Source organism: Euprymna scolopes, chromosome 6 (assembly GCF_053919585.1).
Source record: "Euprymna scolopes isolate OS-2025 chromosome 6, ASM5391958v1, whole genome shotgun sequence".
NCBI classification, from domain to species: Eukaryota; Metazoa; Mollusca; class Cephalopoda; order Sepiida; family Sepiolidae; genus Euprymna; species Euprymna scolopes.
In genome coordinates this window covers 10864441-10891589 of record NC_136487.1, presented here as the reverse complement: position 1 = coordinate 10891589, position 27149 = coordinate 10864441, and the positions used below count along the sequence as shown (strand labels likewise).

At 33.2% G+C, this 27149-nt stretch overlaps 1 protein-coding gene across 5 annotated transcripts in view; it reads left to right on the top strand.

Annotated features, from left to right (window-relative positions):
- LOC145277503 (transcription initiation factor TFIID subunit 4B-like) overlaps window positions 1-27149 on the top strand; it is a 76356-nt gene that overhangs the window by 9846 nt on the left and 39361 nt on the right. For 2 of the 5 annotated variants that reach the window (XM_080128903.1, XM_080128901.1), the window contains exon 2: window positions 17033-17056. The exons of 2 other annotated variants lie outside the window; for them this stretch is intronic. In XM_080128903.1, coding sequence (XP_079985029.1) covers window positions 17033-17056 — 24 coding nt within the window. Of the gene's footprint in view, window positions 1-12372; window positions 12394-17032; window positions 17057-27149 lie in introns of all 5 variants that reach the window. One more of the 5 variants, XM_080128900.1, reaches the window with a different exon arrangement.

Sequence of the window (27149 nt, the reverse complement as noted above, 5' to 3'; positions counted from 1 at the left end):
TCTATTTTCAAGTCACTAAAACTAAAAAACTATGATGATACTACATCTTATATCAATAATCCTTTCAATTTTGATCGAAATCATGAAAATGATTTTGATTCAATAAAATGTCTAAAACGTAAGACTTAAAGTTCAATTGTAACGTGAACCGACATCTTTCTGCCCAACTCCCCACATAGTACCCCTGTAGCTTATATCCTTGATAGTAGCCCCATACAACAAAGTAGCAATGTGCCTTGTTTGGGGTGAAAATGCAATAAAAAAAAAATAAAATAAAAACTTTGTCTTAAAAAAAAAATTAAATTAAGGAATTTTGCTTAATAGATGCCTAATGACTCAAGATCAGAAAATCTTTACTTTTCAAATGGGATATTGTGCCTACTGAATTCGGAATAATAATTAGCGTCTATTACCTATTCTTGAAATTTCACAAAAATCAGATATCTGAATTTTCACAAAAGGCCTTTCACCCCCCCCCCTTTTTTTTACCTCCTTTGCATTAAACTAAGTTAAATATAACTTATATTAAAACTTGCTTAGCAGCTTTGTTCCAAAATTCTTGATCAGTTAAATTTAAAAGTGAATTCTGTACATACAAATCTATAAACATATATACATATATATATATACACACACACACACACACACACACACACACGTACAATGTGAACAACCAGCATCTTCCTTGACATCATCACAAGGATGAAATTCAGAAAATTCTGTGTAGCTTAATTGTCATATGTACGGCACAATCACGTTGACCCACCGGTTCTCGCCAGATCATTAAAGTTAAGCAAGTTGAGCCTGGCCAGTACCAGATGGGTAACCATTTGGGAAGGCTATGTATGTACCTTCTGGGAAGGTTGGGCGTGGAGCCAGCACCCTCACCTCGTAAAAAGAACTCAAACGCTACAAAAGCATCTACAAAGTTGTAGATGGCCTGTGCCCCTTAGGGGCTCGATGCTATGATGGTTGAGTGGTGGTTAATTGTCATATATATTTTTAGAACTATTTAGCACTGAAGTAAATACTGAAAATAGATACATAAAATTGTGTGTGTGTGTGTGTGTGTGTGAATGCGTGATATTGAATCTAGTTTAAGCTATGTATTTGCTATGCGTGGGATTATTGCTGTGGTTTTGTGGATATTAATCCGATGAAACTCTGGTGTTTTTACAATAGTGCTTAATAACAAATAGAGCAGTATTATGCAAATTTCTTTATTTATGCAAACATTATTGGTTATATATGTGCATACATGTTTTAGCTCTGATTTTTTGAAATCCGACTTCCTCTAAAAGACGGGAAATATTTCTGCTTTTGATTCAGTCAAGACTTGTGGCTTCAGGAAGTTGAATTTTGATAGAAACCACAGCTGAAATATGTATGCACATATGTAGCCAATATATAGCATAATCATGTTGACACTCAGTTCCCATTAGATCACTGAAATGAAACATTTATGCCTAGTCAGTACGAGAATGGGTGACTATTTGGGAATTCTAGGTGCTCTCTGCTTATCTTGACATTGCTTTCAGTTGTCCTAGACTTCTTGTTGCCACTGGAATCAGGCAGTGCCAATTCAGGAGAGAGGTGGTTGGGATTGTGTAACCCTGCCTTCATAATTACAAGCACAGCTATCCTTACAGGGGGTATCGATTGTCTTTTGTGACTGAACGGAGGCATCGATATTTAGCCAATAAAGTTTGTATAAAAGAAATATATATATAATGAAGACTATTTGTTGAATTTTACATCTATGAGAGGAGTAATTCATTTTTTTTTTTTTTTTTTTTTTTTAAGTGTTTATTGTTAATTCTGAATTCGTTAAGACATTAGGAGAGCGTTTCCGCTGTGAACCAAGGGGAGTCTTTCGGGTATGTCTATCAAAAGTTATGATATATAGAAGTGAAACCTAACTAGTGATGGGCGAGGACATGTGTTGCATGGAGGGAAATGATTTGAGAATGATACAATAAATGTGTAATGTTAATCTTAAAAGATTGGCTTGTATCTGATACCTCAAAGGAAGATTAAAGCTAGACAGTATAGAGAGATGTGTGCAGAAAAGGAGACTTTGTTGGTTTGGTCACATTGAAAGAATGGATGAGAGTTCTTGGATCAGTAGACGTAGAACAGTTGAGGTAGCAGGAAGAGGCTAAGGAAAGCATGGGAAGTAATGAAGCTGAGTTTGAAAGAGATAAATGTTTGGAAGTCAATTTAAGATGCTCAACAGATGCCAGCATATATAACAGACATTAAACGAGATGATGATGAAATTTAAGTGTAGAGAATTTTTATTTCTTTAATTTATTGTTGTGGCTTGTTTCTCGGCCATGTCTGTATTTTGTAGGGTTGTTTGATGCCCAAATACTATGCACCTATTGGAATATTTTTATTTGTCCAAATACGGCATCTTGCCACTGAAATGTATGAGGCTACTTTTATAGAGGACAGATTTATAGGAATGGGTAGGGTGCAACCTGGGTAGGGAGTTGAGTAGCAAGATGTTTGTCCACATTTAAATTTCTGTATGTTGGTACAGTTGGAAAAACGAGGAAGAGAAACGGAATTCCAAAGGCAAACTGTTTGAGGAAACTATTTAAAAAAAAAAATCGGTTAAATAATATTATTGTTTATAATAAACTATTCTAATCTATTTTATAATCTTATGAGCAGGTCGTCTGATGTTTCTTGGTCGTAAAATACACATAAATATATTATAATTCATACAGAAACTGAGACACGTGCATGCAAGTATCATGTTTTTTTTTCTAAATAGATCTTCTTGTATATAAAAAAATACTCAAGCAGATATCGAAACCAACACATAAAGATAGTGAGTCACATACAATAACCATTAGGCCAGGTTTGATGCGATCTTTAAAAAGTGTTTTCAAACCTACTTATTCTTAACATAAGGAATCTGTCACATGAACGATTCATACATGTGCATTCGTGAAACAGTTGACAGATAAAAATCTGATGAATCCACGTTCCAATTTTTCAATTTTGACCCCTTAACAGCCTTTTTTATTCCGGATGAAAACTGATTAAAAAGTTTTCCACGTTTCTGAATACCCTATATATCAAACTTCAAGTCTGTATATAAAAAAAATTGTTGAGTATATAGGTTGAGAAGTGTCCTTAAAAATGCACGCACACACATACACAAAGACACGTACATTCACACTTTTATAGATGTATAGATTACTTTTGACTGAAAGAATTGCTATAAAATAAGAACGGAAGGAAAAGGCAAACAACATAGTGAGAGAGGGTAAAAGTGATAGATGGAAACTTAATAAGTGATGGTGGATAAAATTGCAAATTACGGTTAATTAGAATAATTAAAATGTTTTTGTTTCTTTAAGATTAACTTAATATAAAGGAATATTTTAATTATTTTTCCAACTAATGGGATTAAAATATATGGGGGAAGCATTGGTGAAGGAAAACAAACATTAACTCCTTTTTATTATAATTATGGATAAACAATATTTACAATATAGCAAATAATTTTTTTGTCTCCCTTTTAGACAGCATTTAATGTGTATGTTTGATAATTTCCTTTTTCTTCAAGCTGATTGGTTCAGCCAACATGCAGGATCTTGTTTCTAATTCCAAAGACCGCTTTAGTTAGTTTGGTACATGGTGGGGTATAAAGATCCTCTCACATTTTGAAAGGATATCTAAGAAAAAAAAATAATAAATACTGAACAGAAAATAATGTTAACATTATATAAAAACATTTTGTTTTAATAGTTTTAAAAAAATTTATTTTTTGTATAGTTTTTTTTGTAATTTCCTTTCAAAATATGGGAAATCTTTATGTTGATTCGATTGATGCCTCCGTTCAGTCTCAAGAGAATGGACATCGCTGTAAGGATAGCTGTACGTGTAATTGTGAGGTTCTGTGTAGATGGTGGGAATGTAAATGTTTAATTTCTTTTTTTTTTCTTTTTTTTTTTTTTAATAGGATTCTTAAAAACGTTATTTTAAGGTGGATTTAAATAAAGATGTATTCAGATTGCTACCAGAGGAAGGGGAATCTAGTGCTAAAAAGCTACCAAAACTTTACATGTATATTGGCTAAGAATTTTAAAGCTAATTTGAATTATTTTCTATTCAACAGTTTAAATACTTACAAATTCCTTTCGTATTTCTAGAAGTAATGAACTAATTCATTCATTTATTTAAATTAAATTATTAACAAGAGATTAAAGTGTGTGTGTGTTGTAAGAAAGTTTGTTACAATTTAGGAGTGGATTGCAACCTGTTGATTACACAGTGACTTTTGAGCACAAATTCTAAGTGTCTCTTCACAAAATAAAATGATATTCATAAATAAATGTTTTATTAATACTGAAATAATCACAGAAGAAAAAAAAAAAAAATGAAAAAGAATAGTTAATTAATGAAATGTCCTTTTCAATCCATTCTCACTTTTATAAATGGACTACACTGAAATGTAGGCAAAAGCGCCACTCTTTTCCCTGTCTTGCTCTCTTTACTGTTGATCTTTCTTTTATAATGCTGAATAAAAGCAAGGAGGCCTGGTGCTACCAAATCAGCCCAGTCTGAAGATACTAACTTCCGCACCTAAAATGTACTAAACATTAATGAGTAAATATATCCAATAGCTGACCCTAATCGGGGTTGCCAGATTATAATAAATATCTGAAGCCAAATCTTCCAGAAAAAAGGCCAAATTGATAACTGTGGTCAAATTTTCACATACAAAGAAAGCTAAATTGAAAAAAACAGACTGTGCTTTTGTAGATTGTTGATGTTTTTAAACCGACACATTTCATATATATATATATATATATATATATATTTATTTACATATTGAAGAGTTTAGCTCCCAAATATTTTTGTCTTTATTGTGATTTGTTCCGGGGAGTGGGAGGAATACAGAAGTTTATTTGTAAAAATATTTTGCATTAATTATTTTTATTTAATTCGAAATTATTTTTTTTCTGAAAAATAGCAAAATATGGAATTAGTTCTATTGCTAATTCTAACAACCACTAACAAAGTAGCACACATGCATGCCTACGTGGAACTGCAATCCTTACTATAATGGCAATGGCTCTTACAACTTTTGTAAATGATGTATATGACAATCAATTCATGCAGAATGAAAAAATGACGATGTCACAATTTTGCGAGAAGCTGTCTGACAATTCGCAATGCTTCAATGGCTTGCCAAGCGTCAGTTAATAGACAATTCTAAGACATGTGAAGCCTGTAATTTACCATGCAGATTGCAACAAAATTCACCATTCATTGATGAATGGAGATGATCATGTAAAAGACTGATGTCATCGGTCGATACAAACTTTTTTGGGGAAACGCAAAATGCATGATGTTATTACATAGGAAAAAGATGAATGTGGTGGAAGGAACTGCAAATTGACAACAAAAAAATATATTGAATAAAAACAATAAAATTGTTGGCAAAAGTAAGTTTGTTTTATTTCGTTAAATAAACGCAAATATTTGGGAGCTAACCTCTTCAATGTAGTCCAGAGTTAACACTTCAATATAGCCATTTTTTTCTATATTGCATTAATAAAGGAAATGTTCAATGTTCAAAAAAATAGTTAATTTGTTTCTTTCCGCCTTTCACATTCACCTTAATTTGACAACATTTGTAGGTTTTTGGGTATTCTGAAAACAAATAACACATATAAAATTGTCGCTGACAAATAGTTTTGCCATAAGCAAAAAAATGTGCGCGTGAATTGTTTGGCTTGCTGTCAGAAAGTATAACGTTATTACATACAAACTATTTGTTGGCAACAATTTTACATGTGATATTCATTTTCAGAATACCCGAAAACCTTAAATGTCATAATGTCATCAAATTGCATGGAAAAGATAAAATAATTAACACTTCCGATCTTTTTTTTTTTTTTTTCTGAAAAAATCTTAAAAAGGATGCAAGTATTTGGGAGCTAAACTCTTTCAATATATAAATATTTATGAATTGCGTCGGTTTAAATTATCACCAATCTACAAAAGCACACAAAAAATAACAATGTCAAAAATATAAATGTTTATATACTTACACACACTCTTTGTTTTTTTTTTCAATTTGGCTTTTTTGTTTGTGAAAATTTGGCTACAGTTATCAATTTGGCTTTTTATTGGCCTTTTTTTCTGAAAGATTTGGCTTCAAATATTATAGTCTAGCAACCCCGATTAGAGTTATTTATTGGACACGTTTACCACATTGATGTTATTGTTTTTCCTTTCTCTTTGTTGCATATTACCACACTCAGGGTATCACTAAATCATCTAAATTATCTGCAAAACTCAATCATGTTCTGCTAAGCCAAAAACAAAAAATTTCTTTCTTCAAAACCATCAAACCAAACATCATGAATAAGTATTTGAGGATATAAAGAATTTAAAGCATAAAAACATTTACGAAAATTACTCTTTTTGGTATTAAATAACCTGAAAAGGGATTAATCTTTTATATATATATATATATATATATATATATATATAAGGGAAAGTGTGTTTTTGTGTGTAGGGGGGGGGATTTCCCTACCAAACTACTGTCAATTTTCAGTCTACAGACTCAAGATTTGACATAAGGTGTATTGAGATTTAAGAAAATCTTTTCAATCAGTTTTTGACCAGAAATTTGGCTGTCAAGGGATCAAAGTTCAACGATTTGACCTTTGAAAACTCTACCAAACTCTTCCGTCAATTTTGGGTATAAACCTTTCAAATTTCAGATGTAGGTTACTTGGACATGAATCACACTTTTAAATTTGATTTGGGGTCAAAGTTTTAAAACATTTGACCTGTGGTCTCTACCAAATTGTACTCAGCCAATTTTTGGTCTAAACATTTGAAATTTTACATAAAGTGTATTCATAGGGCAAGCTTTTTAAACTGTTTTTGGCTGAAAATTTGGCTGCCAAGGGGTCAATGTTCAAAAGATTTGACCTTTGTGGTCTCTAGCAAACTATTCAACCAATTTTGGGTTTAAACATTTGAAATTTTTACATAAAGGGTATTCAGACATGCAGCAAGCTTTTTTTTAATCGGTTTTTGGGTGAAAATTTGGCTGCCAAGAGGCCAAAGTTGAAAGAGTTGACCTTTGCCAATTCTACCAAACTTCTCCACCAATTTTGGGTCTAAACACTTGAAATTTTAGATGTAGGTTACCTGGACATGAGTCAGACTTTTAAATATATATAAATATATGCACATAAAGTTATGAATAGTATATAGGGCTCAAGCAAAGCCGGGTTGAACTGCTAGTATGCCATAAAATAAAATTACCAAACCAAATTAGCAAGGAGGTATCAAGTACTAGTTTTTGAGTCTTTGGTATGACTCTACTCTGGATTGAACTCTAGTCTCCTGGGTCATCATTAAACATTCTAACCATTGTGCCAAATGGGCATGTAGATTTCTTTCCTTTCTGAGCTCTCGGATTCTTAAGTAGTTAGTCTTTGATTATAAAATCCTAATCAGTTAACCATCTCTTGTGAACTTGTTCAGTACTGCTGTGCATGAGCTGCCTTAGTTTGGGATGTGATGCCTTAGTTTGGGATGTGATGCCTTAGTTTGGGGTGTGATGCCTTAGTTTGGGATGTGATGCCTTAGTTTGGGATGTGATGCCTTAGTTTGGGGTGTGATGCCTTAGTTTGGGATGTGATGCCTTAGTTTGGGATGTGATGCCTTAGTTTGGGGTGTGATGCCTTAGTTTGGGATGTGATGCCTTAGTTTGGGATGTGATGCCTTAGTTTGGGATGTGATGCCTTAGTTTGGGATGTGATGCCTTAGTTTGGGGTGTGATGCCTTAGTTTGGGGTGTGATGCCTTAGTTTGGGGTGTGATGCCTTAGTTTGGGGTGTGATGCCTTAGTTTGGGATGTGATGCCTTAGTTTGGGATGTGATGCCTTAGTTTGGGATGTGATGCCTTAGTTTGGGATGTGATGCCTTAGTTTGGGATGTGATGCCTTAGTTTGGGATGTGATGCAGGCCAGAAAAGGAGTTGTCTACACTTGATCAGATTTAACACCATTGCAATAACAATAATTAAGTATCTGATGTTATTACGATGAAATAAACTCTCAAAGTTGAATAAGACTAAAGGAAGTTCAAAAAGTGAGTTCACACTACTGACTTTGTACACCATGGCAGCAACTGTACTTGCATCGCTTGGTAGACAAAAATTGCTTCTCCATATGACATGGCACAAACTACCTTAGGTAACAGTAGAAAGCAAGCTTTTTTTTTTTTTTTTTTTTTTTTTTTTTTGAATGATAAACAACAAACCAAGAAAGTTGTCACAAATAAATATTAGTGATATTTATTAGGTGGACTTTTATCAGTATTTTTGAGTTTTGAGCAATTTTCAAGGCTCCATAGCTAACAGCCCTATGTTGGCCATCTTGTTGTCATTTTGACTTAAGCACTCGGCACAACTTGCATTTCATAAATACATACTTTACAATAAGTTAAAACACTAAAACTTCATCCAAGTAGGTAAAAAAGTAACTTATCTTTCCTTTAGTAACATTTATTTTTTATATATTTGTCCCTTAACAACTTTTTTTATTTTTTTGGGGGGGGAGGTTGTCTATCGTGAAAATGCCTTAGAAAGCTTCATGTAGCAAAGACTACATCATTTGATTTATTTTTCTAATATTTAAAATTTTTGAACGCATAAAGTCCAGACTGCTTTTACAATAATGAAAATAAAACCCAAATGTAAAGGCAAGGAATTTCCCTTTTTTATTTTTCTAATTATATATAGTTTATATTAGTAGTTATTGGTATATTGTCTTAATACTATTAATATTATCATTATGTAATTTACACTGATTTAAAAATGAAGTTCAAAATTATTGAATCATTGTACTTGGTTAACCATAAGATTAAATTAGTATATTTTGAAACTGTTTAGGACTTCCAGCAAAACCTTTCTAATTATTGAATTTATTAGTCTTATTACATGATAAACTAAATTTGCTTTTAAATCCAAATTTGGAAGTATTATGCAAGGTCAAAATAATATTAATAAAATCTGAAATATATATATATACTAGCGGGGGTACCCGGCGTTACCCGGTTGTTTGGAGGTGTGTGTGTGTGTGTATGTATGTAGGGTGGGTGGGTGGGGGGGGGGTTAAAGTAAAGAATAAGCAAAGTAATAACCCCCGTTTAAATATATATATAAAAAAAAAAACGATGTTAAACTTCTTTAAAAAAAATCGGCAAAACCAAAACAAAAAAAAAGCAGCCAACAAACGTAAAACTTCTTTAAAAAAGAAATCAGAAAAACAAAAAGCATAAATGATTGACGTGTTCAGGAAAAACAAAAACAAAAAAACACAGAGAAAAAAATATGGAATAAATAACCCTTCAATTCGGTTAAGTCCATGGTGAGTTTCACCCAGTAGAAAGCATAGAACGAAAACAAACGTTAAAATTCCATTCCAGTTTTTTTAAGCAATTACGAAGTAAAGAAAACCCAAACTGGTGTTTCTTCATAACTGTCCCTTGCAAACGATCCCGCAATGGTGTTAAGTGGTGGTGGGGGAAGGAGGAATTTATTATAGAGAAAAGATTTTACCACTTCCATTGATTTTTAACCAATTTTGGCAGTGAACTCTTAGCAGAAAAAATATAGGAATCTACGATTATCGAGGAAGTGGAGAGGTAATAGGCCTATAACACACCTCAGATATTGTGCTGTAGTTTGTGCATATTTCATTTGCATGAAATGTCTTGATTTTTGATCCTATTAAGGTCAAAATCATATGGGAAAAAAGAGTTCATTTTATTTATTTATATATATATATATATATATATATATATATATATATATATATATATATATATATGATAGGATGATTCCAATATTTTTTCCCATTCCAGATTCCGATTCTTTAAAAATCTCTAAATATTTAGGTATAGATTTTAGTTTTACTGGTAATTTAAAATCAATAAATATTTATCATTTTATCATTAGTATGAGCCATGGAAAATTAAGTTTTAAACAAGATAAAAAGCAACAATTGAAAGAATCGTTTTTAGCCATGGAAACTAAACACAGACTTTTTAGGATTTTGATATCCATAAAAGTTCTGATTCCTGATATCAATTATCCCAACATTAATATATATTATATCCCGAAACACAGTGTACATGATATTTTCATTTATTAAACTTTAGAATAATACATCACTATAACAGATTTACTTAAAGCAAACACAGTTTAGGATTGTGCAAATTGGAAAAATCAAAATTAGAGAATTTATAGGCAGGTACCTTAATGGTTAATTTTAGAAAACTGGTGCTTTACAATTGTAAGGTCCATTTAGAAAAATAACTGCAGTTCCCTTGGCATTCCTCCATGAATAAGAGCACCTCCAACAACCAATGTACTTGGTCTTTCCATTTGTGCATATTGAGAGCTAAGGATTGAGAATGTGTCAAACTGGGCCTTAGTCCAAATTTTTTTTTTTTTTACTAATAAAGGTCAATTGCAAAGGTCAGATAAAGAATTTTAAAAACTCTATTCTGCTTTTAAAAAACATTTGTACATTTATTTATTAGTCAGAAAACACGTACTAGCTGGGGTGTATGACTGGTTTAATGGATACCATTGATGCCTTTTGGAATCGGTTATGCTGAGTATCTGAATGCTTATTGAATCTGTCATCAATTACACAGAAATCTGTGTTTGAGAAAATATGAACTCACAATCTTCTCGCTATGAGTCAAATAGTTGCATTCAATGGATTGTCGGCAATAGCTACTGTGCTTCTAGCATTAAATAACATTTGAACATTTGGATTCAGAATACTGTTCTCATCTTTAGTATTATTTTCAACATTTTGGCCAATGTAATCTCCAGCCTCTAAATGTATCTTGTTCTGTAATCTGCACAGAATTTCAAACGGAATTCTTTATTTAATCCACATGAGTGGCATTCTCTTGTTCCATCAGCCATAATCAGGTAAAAGTCTTAAGTAATTAGCAAGTGTAGTTTAGTATAGCCCCCACATTAAGGATTGAACCTTCAACCTCCAAAAGAGGTGTCACTTAGAACTGAATTTTATTTTAGTACTTTGTCCTTAAACTACACAGGTGAAATAACTTTTAAAGCTTTATTTTTTTTCAAATATCAAATTTGATAATTGTATACAAAATCCTATACTGCTTTCTTTTAAGATTTCTTTCTCAGCTAAAACCAAACGACAAAGTACTTGCACTTTTGATTTCTTAACTGTAGTACTTGTGAAACTACGAATAATGTGTAACATTGACAAAAATGAAAAATTTCTGAGGGTTTGCTTTTAACATTGTGGCATCTTAGTTCGTGATGGATCGTTCAAGATTGAGCATTGAATTTCTATAGTTAATCTACTTTCCCAGGCAACACCAGGACATAAGTCATCTAGTAGTTAAATAAAACTACATTTAGATATGGAAGAGTGTAAGAAGGCTATAGCAATGCAAGGAACCGGCTGTTGTATTGGCGTGACGTATGAACAGAAATGGACAGGTAAATTTTTACAACGTACCCCAGCGTATTATAAACACCCCAACCTCCCCATGTTAAGAACGGCTTTCGGAAACCCCCCCCAACCTTGAAAGCCATTCTTAACATGGGGTGGTTGGGGGTGTTTATACTACGCTGGGGCAGGTCGTAAAAAAATACCAATAGACAAACAAAAGAAGGTCTTATCTGTTTTATTTCATTTAACTTTGTATATCGATTTATTTTTCAAGATAATCACAGTACAAATCAATAAATTTCTTTGATATCTAAGATGTAATATCAAATTTATTTATGTAATTAAAAATATTTGTGATATTTTCATAATGCTGACAATTAGAACACTTAAGTGTCAAAGGTTTTATGGTTCGATTCCAACAAGATATCTATGTGTAATTACTAGGGCTATGACAACTGAATAGTATGTTTGTTTTGACTCTCAAAACCAACCGAGAACCACATCACTCTATATAAAAGCATACAAGATATCAACGGATACACACACGAGTCAAAACAATGAAAAGGATATCCTGTTGTCCTAGCCCTAGTAAATTACAAACTTTACCCAAATTATATTCTGAATTTCATGCTATCATACGAAAATGACTATTCAGTGTGTATCGAGTACTTTGAACATTATTAACTAAATTTGATGTTAGGATTTGTTTGGGGTTTTTTGTTGTTGTTTTTTTTTTTAATTTTTTTATTTAAAAATCATTTTTTGTTTTATCTTTTTTTTTTTATGGAAAAATTGAAAAAATAAAATTTTCAGTTTTTAAGGGATATTTTTGATATGCTATTTTTTTCCTTTTTTTTCCCCCCTTCATTTAGCTGAAGTACCAAAAGCTCAGTGTAATTATAAAACTCTTTTTTTCTTTTTTTTTTTTTTTTTAAATTTATTTTTTAATTTATTTTTTACCCATCTCCGGTCGTTATGATGGCGACAATATTTCCACCAGGACTGGAGTTGGAGCCTGAACAAATATATTACTTTATGAGTTGGAGGCTGTGAAAATTCTCAGACTCCAATTAAACAAAATGAAAAAGTAATACATGAAAAATACTTGAAAAAAAATAAATCATTGTCATTAAGTGTGGCCATCTTTTTTATTTTATTAGTTTTTATAACTCTTGAAATTTTCAAATTTCAAACATCGGAGTCTACTGAGTCCACAATCACTTGTCAGCAAGACATGCCTCATATGGTTCATGCTGGGTGCAATACCTTTAAATTTGTAAATGTAAGCAATTGATCAAGGATGATTCTAATCTAGTAATAAGTATATCAAATATTCTATAGGAGATATTTCATTTCTTTTGTATTGCAAATGATAAAAAAATGGTTCAACTGCAAAATGGATATTTTTAAAAATAGCGTTTAAAATTAGAAACTTGTTAGTCATTTTCCATTAATTACCCCACTTGATGCACATGATTTTTTTTTTGTTCCATACAAGGAACTCGTTTTAAAAACATTTTTTTTCTTTCTCCAACTAACACCTCTTTCAAAAACAAATATTTTTTTTTATTTAATTTTCATTTCAATTTATTTTATTTTTTTAACTAACACAACTTTCCAAAATTGGAGAAAAAAAATTTTTTTTTTCTTGATTAGTTTTCTGTTCCAATTTAAATTTTAAACACTGGTCACTAACATTCAATTGATTTCTATAATGCTAATATTGAAAGTTTCCATATTTTGATTTTAAAAATATTTTTTTAAATTTTTTTTTTTTTTTTTTTTTTTTTTTTGTCACAAAATATTTTCATTAACTGAATTTTCAGTGCTTTGGAATAATGAAAATCGAAAAATTATATTTCAACTAAAAACGTTATTTACTTAATTTTCATGTCAAAATTATTAACGTATTACTACATTACTATATCAAACTTACTTTCAGAATCAAATGATCCTCTATTTTGAAATCTCCAGATTTCATGCAGTTACCTCCCTTACTATTATAAGAACTATTCTGGCTATTTAAGTAAAAGTTGCAATTCTTAAAAAAAAAATTTTTTTTTAAATATTATTAATTTTATACTTTTACTCTTTAGGGATATTTAACTAATTTTGACATAATTAGGTAGGTACCATTATTTTAATTGAAATATAATTTTTCAATTTTTTTTTTCTTTTTTCTTTTCTTTTTTTTTTTTTTTTTCTTTCTCCATTCTGAACAAGCACTGAATTTTCTTATTATAAATATAAAAAAAATTCCAAATGTTTCAATAAAATTATTTTTTGTAGTTAATAACTATATTCTTTCCATAAATCATTGATAGGGGGTTCACAAAATAGCCTAATGGATACTGTTTTGAATTATAGATTAGGTTAAGCTGAGTTCAAATCCTAGCTGACATATTATGGTCATTTATGCACTAATGCTGTCGGGAAAAGGTTCCAACTATATGTGAAATAGGAACTTCTTTTTAATAACAAATCATTTAAATAATCTAGAAGGGGTTTGTGAAACAAAAATGAAAGTAAAGATTCACACGTAACGCTGGGTGGATGCAACTAGTTTTATTTGTAAAAGTTAAAATGAATGGGGGGGGGTAATATTTATACTTCATTCTAGGGATTTTCTTTTTCCCATCTATATATTCCATATATTCTGCTTGTTCCTTCCTTAGCTTGTATGTTATGCTTTGTAAAAGCCAAATACAATCTTTGAAGGCCAAACTACTTCGAAAAAGGCCAAATTTGCAAAATTTGCCTTTTTAAAAAGACCAATTTGGCAATCCTTGACAAGAATATGAATGACCTCCCTTTAATATAGTCTTGTTGAATACCGTGATAGTATATTGTGAGAAGGAACTCTTAATTTTAACGTGCAGTGGTTCTTCATTAGTGAAACATTATGTAAAAAAGAGAACCTTCAAAAGAAATGGGGCAAAAAAAGAACATTGTCTGCCAAGAGGTGCTAGACTGAAGAAGTAAATTAAAGCTTCTCTAATGTGATTTTATTATTTCTATGGAACTATGTAGCACAATATTACTTTCTGACTATTTATTAGCACTTATTAATTTATCTCATTTGGGTCAGTTTTATATTTAAAATATAATGAATTCATTATTGAGATGAATATTATTTATTTAGTTTATTGCGGACTTTTATCCTCATCTTTCTTAGTTTTTGTTTCACAACATTTCGGCCAACTATTCCTCTGGCCTTCGTCAGGTGGCGCAATGGATAGAGATTTTGAATCTCTACCGTTCCAGGTGGGAATTGCCTGAAGATAGCGGTTTCAATCCTACCCAAAGCCGACCAGAGGCTTACTTAGTCAAAACGTGGTGAGACAACAACAACTATGGAAGGCAGTAATTGCTGAGGATGCAGTTAGGAGATTCAGAGTTCCTATCCCATCACGGTTACCACCTGATGAAGGCCAGAAGAATAGTTGGCCGAAACGTTGTAAAACAGCAACTAAGATGAGGATAATAGTCCGCAATAAATAAATTAACAATGAGCACTATTAATAAACTATTAATAAACTATTAATAAACTCATAGAAATGTTAATTCATATTTGCTGCATGTTAATGGTTTTTCTGCCCCCAAAAAACATTTTTTTGCATTATCCAGAAAAATATCAGTTTCATCCAAACATATTTGTTGATTAAATATATTTCTCATTTCGTGGGATTTCCATGGCTCTCGCTAGTAAAGTAAAAATATGGAGTTAAAATAAGAGGGCAAAATTATTAACAGGATTCAAATGACTTCTTTTCACTTAGTTGTTAATCTACAAAAATTTATTTCAGTAAAATTTTATTGTTTCGAAATTTTTAAGATGACAATTTAGATTATTTGGACGACTTATTCTCATTTTTATAATTTTTACGTTTCTACCAGTATAACCTGATTTTCTTACTTTCTTCAAATGCATTTTTCAAATTTGGGTGCCTTAGTTATGAAATTTAGAGTTGTATCCTTTAGTTAATGCACAGAGGGTAGATTGTTCTCATTTGATCAGCCATGATCAGAACGAAATATTATTTAATAAAAAAAAAAAAAAAAAAGTAGAAATGTCGACAAAGCAAGAACCATCTCCCTTAATGAATAAAATAACGGATCCGGTTTAAAATTTTATACGAGATGCCTTCAATAAGTTTCCAGACATCATGGGTACTTTTATTGATAGTACACATTAAATTCTAGTCGCCTTAGAAGTAATCTCCTCCAGCTGCAATGCTTCTGCAAGGCTCCATGAAAGGTCTTGTCACAGCCTCTTTCATCTAAATTGTCTCATAACAGACTCTAAGGTTTTCCTTGAACTTGAGGAATAACCAAAAGTCACGGGGAGCAAGGTCTGGATTATAGGGAGGGTGAAGAACTGTCTTGATGCCCATTTTGGTCAAATAGTCTGTGACAAGGATGGAGTTGTGGACTGGTGCATTGTCCTGGTGGAAATGCCACTGATCCGATTTGAAGAGTGCTGGTTTCTTCTGATTGAATCTCTTTCTGAACTCCCCTAAAACCTCAACATAGTATTCCTTGTTGATTGTCTATCGAGTGGGAACCCAGTGCATGTAGATCATGCCTGTGCTGTCAAAAAAAAGGGTTCATAAGTTTCTGGGTGGATTTGCTCTGTCTAGCAATAGATCTAGCTTTCATCGCAGGTCATCAGAGCATCAAGAACTATGAGATCTGAATTGATCAGCTCGACTCTTTTCCTGCTGTCATGATCTTCTCTGAGCACCTTTGGGACAACTTTGTGCAAATCTTTCGCATCTTCAGTTTCTCGCAAATAATTGTGCGTACAGCAGTTCCCGCATTTACATTAAACTGTGCACTTATTGTCTCTATAAACATGCGATGGTCCTTATCCATGAAATTCTTTATTTAGAAAATCTACTCTGCTGTTCTGACTTCCAATCTCCTACCACATCTCTCATCATCTCTCACAGACTCGCTATCTTCCTTGATCTCTTATGTTACTCAAAACCTGATGCTCAAGTCATATAAGATAATCCAAAAGCAGTCTGAAGCATTCCATATGTTTCTGTGCCTTTTTTTTTTTTTTTTTTTTTTTTTACCAAGTTAAACAGAATTTTATTGCATATCCTTCTTCCAAACTGTCCTCGCATCCAGATGGCATTTTTGAAATTCACTAGCTGTGACAATCAGGCTTTAGTAGGGTGTATTCCAATTCTTGCTGTAGCTGTTCATTTGAACCTGAAATTATAAAAATTTATCAGTCATCTCATAAGATGTACAGCAATAACATACTGAAATTTCAAGAGTCTATGACAATTTTAAATGTCTGTACACTTATTGAAGGCACTTCGTATGTTTCTAAGTTTGAAATGATGCACATCTAAAGTCAGGTTATACTGTCAAAAACATGAAATAATAACCAAGATGAGAATAATTGTTTCAATTGTACAAATTCTATCATTTATTTAAAAAAAAAAACACTACTAAATTTGAACAATGTCTTGAATGAATGTTATTAAGTCATTGCCACAAATTTTCTATTGGCTTCAGGTGCGGACTCCATTGCAGACCAAGGTAAGATGTTAATATATTAAATGGAATTGATTATGCTCTATGGGTGGATCCCCTATCCCTGTCTTCATAGAAGTTTAGTTGAAGTTTATAGTTGTAGCTATGCCAATCTTACAAGCTTGTATATGTTCTTGTGACATTATAGTTAATTGATTATAGGCCAGACTTAAGCTAAGTTGATGACTTTGGAGGACAACCTTGGAAGATTATCGTCAAAATTGCCTGCTTTTTTTTTTTTTTTCTTCGGTTTCTGCAATCTATTAGGTCAAGCAGACAAGAAAGCCATTCTTAACATAGGGAAAGGGGGAAGGTTGTTAAGTTATCTAAGAGGAAGATAATTATTGATCACAAGGGACCATATCTTGCTTGTCACTGTTACCTCGTCTGGAGCAGAAACTGAAAGTCAAAAAGAGCAGACCATCTTGATTATAACTTGGGGATGTTTCAGAATATGACTGAAAGGAACAATATTTCTGAGGAAGTAAAGATTAAACTATGCACGGATTCAAATTATTTGTATTAAGGATTTAACTTTAACGATTTGTGGTGTTTAATGTAATTCTCAGAAGAGTTAGCCACAAGACAAATAGAAGGCAGTGGGCTGCTCAGGCAATTGTTCTAATCAACATGGACAGTATGTATATACTATGTACTAATATACTCTTAGGGTTTGACTAAAAATCTATACAATATTCCATTTATTTCAGCCGTTGGATTACCAAATATGTATTTTGGATTTGGTAATCCGACAGCTGAAATAGAATATTGTATTATAATTTATGCAGGACTAGAAGACTACATGTCTTAGGACTCGAAAAATTAATTTTCCAAACAATTTTTCTTACAAAGATTAAAGTCACGATAAAATGCTATTGAACCTTGTTTCTAGAAATTTGTGTTGGAACGATTAATCAGTAAAATCAGAAGTTTTGAGTGTATCAGAAAGATTTGTGCCTATTTTCCGATGCCAAAAACGACTTTTAATTGTCTTATTTAATTTGGTTTGAAGCAAAATACTCTACTGCTGGTAGTAATGGTAAAATAATGAATGTTTATTCATTTTTAAACTACCAGTAATCCTAATATCTATTATCTCCCACAAGTGTATTTTTACGTTCGATAAGGTATTGCATAAAGACCTACTTCACAAGATTTCCAGTTACAGTATAACTGGAAATGTTTTCTCAATCATTAAATCATTTCTCTCTGATAGGCTCATAAGAGTAGTGGTTGATGGGCAGATATCAGAGGCCCGCAGTATTAATGCTGGAGTCCATCAGTGGTTCATCCTGGGCCCAACTCTCTTTCTGATTTACATCAATGATCTCCCAAAACACATACTTAAATCATTTGTTGACATGCTGATGACACGACCATCTATGGCAACACATCAAAGGCCATAAATGACAACATTCTCTCCGATTCTCTCTCTTCTGATCTTGAGCACGTGGTACAGTGGGGGAAAAGGTAGCTGGTTACTTTTAACGCATCTAAAACCAAGCTCCTATCATCAACACTCTGATCCCCATCTGGCATCAATTGAAATGGATGGCTCTTGTCTAGGGGAGGCCCCATGTTTTGATAAGCTTCTAGGTTTGACTTTTACTCCTGATCTGGAATGGAACACGTACATCAAGTCTGTTGCCAAGGTCACTGGGAAAATGGTAGGATCCTTCTACCGCTCCAGAAGATATCTCACTACTGATACAATTCTCAATCTATATAAAAGCCAAGTACGTCCAAGGATGGAGTACTGCTGCCATATCTGGGCAGGAGCTGCTAAAAACAGTCTATCCTGCCTTCGTGGCTTAGTAGGGGATGCCCTTTTCTCTGTCCTGCAACCTCTCTCCCATAGAAGAGATATTGCGAGCTTATCTTTGTTTTATCATTATTTCCATGGCTTGCTCGTCTGAACTCCAATCTTTGGTCCCCTTTCACCAATCTTTCACGATAAACACCCGTCTAGCTGAAACCACTGTCAATAATTTTCCCCACTCTTTATCTGTGCCGAAATCAAAATGTAGATTCCATGAACAAAGCTTCTTTCTTAGAAGTGAACTCTCTACCGCTTGCCTGTTTCCCACCTGACTTCAACTTGGATGTCTTCAAATCCAACATAAACAAATTCCTGATGAACCACCCCCTTAAAACACTTTATCAAATCTCCAGTACTAACGAATACTACAACACTATCTCATTGATTACTGTACACGCAATAACCCTTATCCCCGAGTGGCTTCTAGGCCTTGATAAGTGGTGACCTCCATGTAAAAAAAAAATATCTGCATATGCAACACATGTTTTTATGGTAATCGGGGGTTAAAAATAACAACTCTATTAAATATTTACAGATTTTTAAAGAATCGGAATCTGTAATTGTATCGGAATTGGGGAAAAATATTGAAATCTTCTACTATAGACATTTTAATTTTGATCAAAATCCATTTTGAATGTTAAATGTTTAAAATTTAAGACTTAAACTTAAGCAGTTTTCAGAAGAAATCGAAATTAAGGGAATCTTGCTTAATTTTGTGTTTAAAACTATAAATCAAATGTGAGATCATCATGTCCATATTATTAGTTACTTTGATTTACTCAAAAGTAACTGAAATTTGAAATATTAATCAATGTCCAATACCTATTATTATAAAATCTTCACAAAAAATCAAGGGTATCTAAATTTTTTTTTAAAGGATCTTTCAACTCCCTTTTACCACTCTGCATAAAATAGAATTAAACTAAATATAGTCCACATTTAGACCACTTATGCCTAGCAGCTGTTTCGAAATTCATAATCATCAGTTAATTAGTTTAGTAATGAATCTTGTAAAAGTAAATATAACTAATTTGATAATTTTTTTTTTTTTTTTTTTTTCAAAATTTCAAATATTTTTTATACTTTATGCAACTATTATTAAATGGACACATGTTAAAATTAACTTCAAATTAAAAGTTAAATGCTCCAAAAGTTTTTGCGGTTCAATATCATGAAAACTGTTTTGTGCAAGTCTTATCATTATAATATAGAAAAGCTGATCTTTCGCATCTGTTGTCATCGATAGCTTACAGCCTACAAAGTCAACAATTTCTTTAGTTTGTTTTGGAAAATTGGCCAGTGTTCTTCACAACAACCACAAAAAAAAATGCTGTTATTCAAGTTTTGACATAAAATTGTCTCCCACTTACTTGAAATTATTTTACGATGGTGATATTTTTCAGTGTTTATTGTATACGGCATTATTACGTAATTACACTGACACACATTTCTTATTAGATCACCAAAGTTAAGCAACGTTGAGCTTGGTCAGTATCAGATGGATGACCAGTTAGGAATAGGAGAATTTCGACACCTTCTTACAAGAACACTTATGATTAGCTTTATCACATGATCAACTTGTTGTGTATAGCTGATATGGTAGAGGATCAGATTGAACATCTTTAAAATTCTATTTTTGATCTTGATTTTCGTCCTTTCCTTTTTTGAATCTATTAATACTAATGAATTAATACATTGTTTAATTCCTGCCAATATCAGGTAGCAATAACTGGTATGTGATTTTTTATATATATATATATATATATATATATATATATATATATATAATTTCTTATGAGTTTGTATGTGGCTATATATTTTTACAAACTAAAAACTACTCAAAGTAACTAAAAAAAATGAGATGAAAAAAAAAATTCAGTGCTTTTTTCGTTTTTTTTTTGTTTTTTTTTTTTAGGTCAGTGCTTTTAATTTTACTAAAGATTTCATATATACTAGTCTGTTCAACTTTTTCTCTGAAACTACTGAGCAGATCTGGCTGAAATTTTGTATGGACCTTCATTATAAGGTGCAACGAATTAAGTATTATGGTATCCATCAAGTGCACAGATTAATAAGGATTAATCATCACAATACCACATTTACTCTAGAAATTTTCTAAGAAACTACTGCACTGATCTGGCTAAAATTTTGCGTGGACCTTTGTTATACGGTGCAGCAAACTACCATTTTCTCATTAATTAAACCGGCTTGATAAATTTTCTACCTGACCCAAAATCAATGGTATCAAATGACTAATCACTATATTATTGTATAGTCTCATTGAGATGCAATATTCGTACAGAGATAACTGAACCATTTGTGTTTATTCCTCATATTTTATTTTATTTAAAATGGTTTGAGATTGTAGCCTGAAGATGTGATTTTGAAAGAAATTACAACTGAAACATGTATGCACATATGTAGCCAATTTTTGCATAAAGAAATTTAATATATATATATATATATATATATGTATGTATACACACAAGAGATTATTTTTCATTTTTAATTTTTAATCCAATAAATTGCTTAAATGCACATCAAACTGCATATTTTTTTTTTTTTTTTTTACACAGTGATCACCACTTATCAAGGCCCGGAAGCCACTCAGGGATAAGGGTTATTGCAAGTACATTACGTTAGTGAGGAGATTTGCTGAAATGTTTACTTAAGGGGGCGGTTCATTAGGAATTTGTTAACATTGGACTTGAAGACATCCAAGTTGTAGTCCGGAGGGAAGCAGGCAGACGGAACAGAGTTCCACAGGCGTGCAGTTCTAAGAAAGAAGCTTTGTTCATGGAATCTGCGTTTTGATTTAGGCACAGATATAGAGTGGGGGAAATTTTTCACAGTGGATTCAGCCAGACGGGTGTTTTTCGTGAAAGATTGGCGAGGGGGGACCAGAGATTGGAGTTCAGACGAGCATCTGCCATGGAAATAACGATAAAACAAGGACAGGCTCGCAACGTCTCTTCTGTGGGAGAGAGGTTGCAGGGTAGAGAAAAGGGCATCCCCCACTAAGCCACGAAGTCTATTTTGTACTCTGTCAAGGCAGGATAGGCTGTTTTTAACAGCTCCTGCCCAGATATGGCAACAGTATTCCATCCTTGGACGTACTTGGCTTTTATATAGATAGAGAATTGCATCAGTAGTGAGATATCTTCTGGAGCGGTAGAAGGATCCCACCATCTTTCCAGCGACCTTGGCAACAGACTTGATGTACGTGTTCCATTTCAGATCAGGAGTAAAGGTCAAACCCAGAAGCTTGTCAAAACACAGGGCCTCACCCAGACGAGAGCCATCCATCACAATTGATGCCAGATGGGGATCAGAGCGTTGATGATGTGAGGATAGCAGTTTGGTTTTGGATGCATTAAAGGTAACCAGCCACCTCTTCCCCCACTGAACCACACGCTCGAGATCAGAGGAGAGAGAATCAGAGAGAACTTTGTCATTTACAGCGTTTGATGTGTTGCCGTAGATGGTCATGTCATCAGCATAGATGTCAACGAATGATTTAAGTATGTGTTTAGGGAGGTCATTGATGTAGATCAGGAAGAGAGTTGGGCCCAGGATTGACCCCTGAGGGACTCCAGCATTTATATTGCAGGCCTCCGATTTTTGTCCATCTACCACTACTCTTATGAGCCTATCGGAGAGAAATGATTTAATGATTGAGAAAACATTTCCAGTTATACCGTAGCTGGAAATCTTGTGAAGTAGACCCTTATGCCATACCTTGTCGAAGGCCTTTGATATGTCGAGAGCAATTGCCCTAGAAAGGAAGCCTTTGTCAAGAGATTCACTAATCCTGTGGGATATAACCGTCAGCACATCTGCGGTAGATCTTGCAGAGCGGAAACCATATTGTGTGTCACTAAGAAGGTTATTCCTGCTGAGGTGGTTGACTATTTCTCTATTTAATATGGATTCCAGCAACTTACTCATAACACAGGAGACTTATTGGTCTGTATTGAGAGGGAGATGACTTATCACCTGAATTCTTAAATACAGGGCAAACTGATGAGGTCTTCCAGGGACTCGGAAAGCACTTCTCCTTAAGGCAGCGCTTAAATAGTTTCGTAAGTATGGGAGCAAGTTCTGGTTGAAGCTTTTTTAACACTATAATTGGGATGCCATCAGGGCCAGTTGCTTTACTGGAATCTAGGTTCTTTATTAGCTTGGCGACCTCATGCACGGATATTTGTATGTTACCTAGCTTGTTCTGTGTTATAGGAGGAAATATGGGGAGTTGATTGCCTTCGTCGCATAGGGTAGAATTAGCTGCAAAGTTCTTTGCAAATAGTTTGGCCTTGTCTGACGCTGATGAGATGACCTCTGGTCCATTGATAATGGTTGGGATAGAACGCACACTTCTGTTCAGGATCCTATTTGTTATTTGCCAAAACTGGTGGGATCCAAGCCGCTGATCAGCTACCTTGGATTTAACAGACTGGGCATATAGCTCTCTTGCATTTTTTATTACTCTTTTACAGTGGTTGCTGGCAGACCTAAAAGCAGCTTTAGTCTCAGTGCATCTATTACGTTGGTAGCTATGGAAAAAGTGATTTCTGTGCGCAATAGCAGCAGCACATTCTGGGGAGAACCATGGCTGGCTGTTAGGTTTTTGTTGGAATTTTTTAGCTGGTATGAATTGGTCTATGCCTGCAATTAACCATTCGGTCAGATCTGATACTATAGAGGACACATCCTTTTTAAACATGGAGTGCAGAGGTAAATCAGATATGAATGTACGGAAGCTATCCCAGTCGGCCATAGAGTATCGGTATACAGTACGGTGGAGGGGTACGTCTGGGGTCTTCTTACATTTCATTTTTATCTTAACTGATACGACGGAGTGGTCGGAGGATCCTAGAGGAGAATGAACGGAATATGAACATAGCTCAGGGGAAGTTGAGAGAAAAAGGTCTAAGAGGCTTGCATATTGACCTGGTGTATCGGGCACACGGGTGGGTTCGCGAACAATCTGAGTGAGATCATAAGCAATGGCAAAATCATGACAAAACCTCCCCTCATCGTCTGTCTTATTTGAATGGGTCAGCCATTCCACGTTATGGACGTTGAAGTCACCACATATGTGGATGTTAGCCGAGGGATGTGAAGACAGTATGTGGTCTATTTTCTCAGATATGCTCTTAAAGATAGTAACTCCGCTGTTGTGGGGCCTATAGAGGGCAAATATAAATGCAGTGGTGTTAGCAAGTGCAACCCTGAAGCACATATAGGGTAAATTAGGATCTTCTCTAGAGATATCCCTGCCACACGGGAAGCCATCCTTAATGTAGGCACATATTCCATGCCCATGGCGATCTTGGGGGTCAGATTTAGCTGTTAAATTTGAGTATCCGTTAATTATGAACTCATCTAGGGAAGTGGTCGGCCCTATTCCAGTTTCACTTAGAAAGAATATGTCCGGTTTCGTCTCCTGTAATTGGGTTTCAACCTCTGGAAGGTTGGAACGTAGACCCCTGATGTTGGAGAAGGAGACCTGGTAGTAGGGGTCTACGTTGGAAGATGGGGTTCTAGGTTTAATCGAGTTTTTATTCTGGAGATATTTCATGTTGAGGTTTGGGGATTTGTGGAATAGGTCGGCATACTTGGTTAGAGCAGTACAGAGAGGGAAAGTAAGAGAGAAAAAGACAGGAAATTTATTTTTTGTAGCACACGAAAAGGTAAAGCCATAACAATTACCCACTAGTATGGCATCGAGAGGCCCCACCAGAGACTACTGCATGGTCCAGATCCACTCACCAAATGGCAATACAGCAGTCCCAGTACTTTGCGCCTGCTGATAGGACAGCCTCCTTAGTGGTTAATCCAAGGTTCGGGTCCCTGACTATCAGGCGAATAACGTCAGCCCAGACAAACGTTTACCTCCAGCACCCTTACTAGTGACATGGCCACAAGGACAGATAGAGACAGAAAAATTTCCGACATCTCAGACTACTGGTCACCAAGTACTACCGACCTTTAAGCAGCTTTTTCTTCACCCTTTGTCAGAAAAATCACCCATTGAATGAGGACTGGATGACAAAATAGGAGAAGCGAGAGTTACTGGAGCTGCCGATAACACATCCACTGTATTATCTACTCTCCATTAAAAAAAAAAAAAAAAAAAAAAAAAAAAGGGGGGGGGATGGGGAAAAGTGACTTACTTAATATCTAAGTAGTAAGTCCGGTGCTAAGTTAAAAATTCAGGACACTTTTGATGATAATCTCCCCTCCCATATCAATAGGTGTAAGTTTGTCGTTATCTATCGGGTTTAAATTATTAGAGTTTCATCTTATAATTAATTAAAATCAAATAATTAACTATTATCAGTTTGTAAAGTCGGCTTAATATTAATTTACATTCGAGTTTAGATAATTATTCAAGATTTTACTTTAGGTGGTTCGTTTACATGAGTAACTGTTTCTTTGCACTGTATTATATTTCGAATGTACTAGAACATAAGGCTAACTATATTAGATGGTTTGATTTGTCAGCAAGAAGGCATTTACAATATATGCAAGCTTGCAGTAAAAGTATATATTAAGTATACTACTTAAATAAAGTCGATTGACTAAATAGTTTTTTATACTGTTAACCATGTTAAGTATAAGTTATTGACTAAATAGTTTTTTATACTGAACATATTTGATTCTTGAATTCCTAACTTTCATTAAATGAATGTACCAATTAAATTTTAATTTCTAACAATTAAAAAAAATGCAATTTTTAACTTGTTTGCATAGCAATAATATTAAAAACGTGTACATTTTAAATTTACAAAATAACATTGTCAAATGCATTTTTAAAAATTTCTTTGTTAAATAAAAGCTCTACAAATTTTTATTCAAAATAATATTCTAACTGAAAAAAAAAACATTTCTAATGATTATAACTTTATTTTATTTGGTGTTTATTAACTATAATTCTAAAAATATTTATTCCCGTTATTTTTAATGTAACCTTATTTTATTTAGACAAATTTGTTATTACTAGGTTCATATAGTGAACTCTGTATGGATTTCATTAAAAAAATTTTATCTTTTTCAAACTTATTAAAATTAAAGCATCAATGGAAATTTTTTAAAACTTTTCCTTCCAAAAAAATAAAAATAAAATTCTACTGAGAAGAGTTTAATTTACTGTTCAGACTTATCCTCTGCTGAACTCTAATCACAGATGTTGCAAGAAGTGTAATGAGATGGGTAACCGAGATAAGTTTTTTTTTGGGGGGGGGGTGCAACAGCAGAACCTTTTTCCTTTCAAAAATGAATAAATGAATTAATGGGTGTAAATTTTGACTATTACATCCATAAATTGCCCTTTTTGTTAACTTGTTATTAAATATTGAATTGCTTATAAGCGATGTTTGGAAAATTGTTTGTATAATTTTGGAACTGTTGTATATGTGTAGAAGAACCTCTGGTTGCTTTTGTAATATTCTGTTACTAATGTTCTTTGTGGCTAGTTTCTTTGTGTGTGTGGTCTTTTGGTTTGTGCTGATTATATTTACTTACCTGTATTTCATCTGTTGTATTCTGTTATCTGAAATAAGAAGGGTCAGCATGTAAAATGCCAATCAGTTCTCAAAGGCATCCTTGACGCTAGTCATTTTTTTTTTTTTTTTTTTTCCTGATCCCAACTGCTTTCGTATTCGCATGGTATCATTTATTTAATGTTTAATGTGGCAACACCAGACCCAGACTTATTTCCACTGTGATTTTATTGCAGAGATAGTGTTTATCTATCCCATACGTAGAAAGAATAGTACACTATTAAACATACAGTCTGTGTTGAATGTTTACCATATAAATGTCGAAGTATTTAAATGGCTTGTGAATCAAAGACTAAGCATTTTCAAATCTGTTTTGGGGAAACTTTTCGCTGTAACTAATGTCTTAGAAAAAAAATGTATTTCAAAGAAAAACATTTTTACATACTTAAGTGTCATGCCAAAATTAGTATAAATTCCAAAAATTACAGAAAATGGTCCAGTAGAAAAATAGTTATAAGTAAAAACAAAATTTTTCAAAGTTGCAATTTCACTGTAAATTAACACTTTAGATGCTTGAAATCAAGGAGAGATAACTGCTTTCAAGTCGGTCACCTTGCTTATTCTCAATAATACTACACTTTTTCCAAAAGTTAGCTCTAGCACATCTTCTACTAGATACTGTTTACAAAATTTTAGAATTTATACTAATTTTGACATGACATGTAAGTACGTAATGTTTTTTCTCTAGAAATATCTTTGTTTGAAAATACACAGT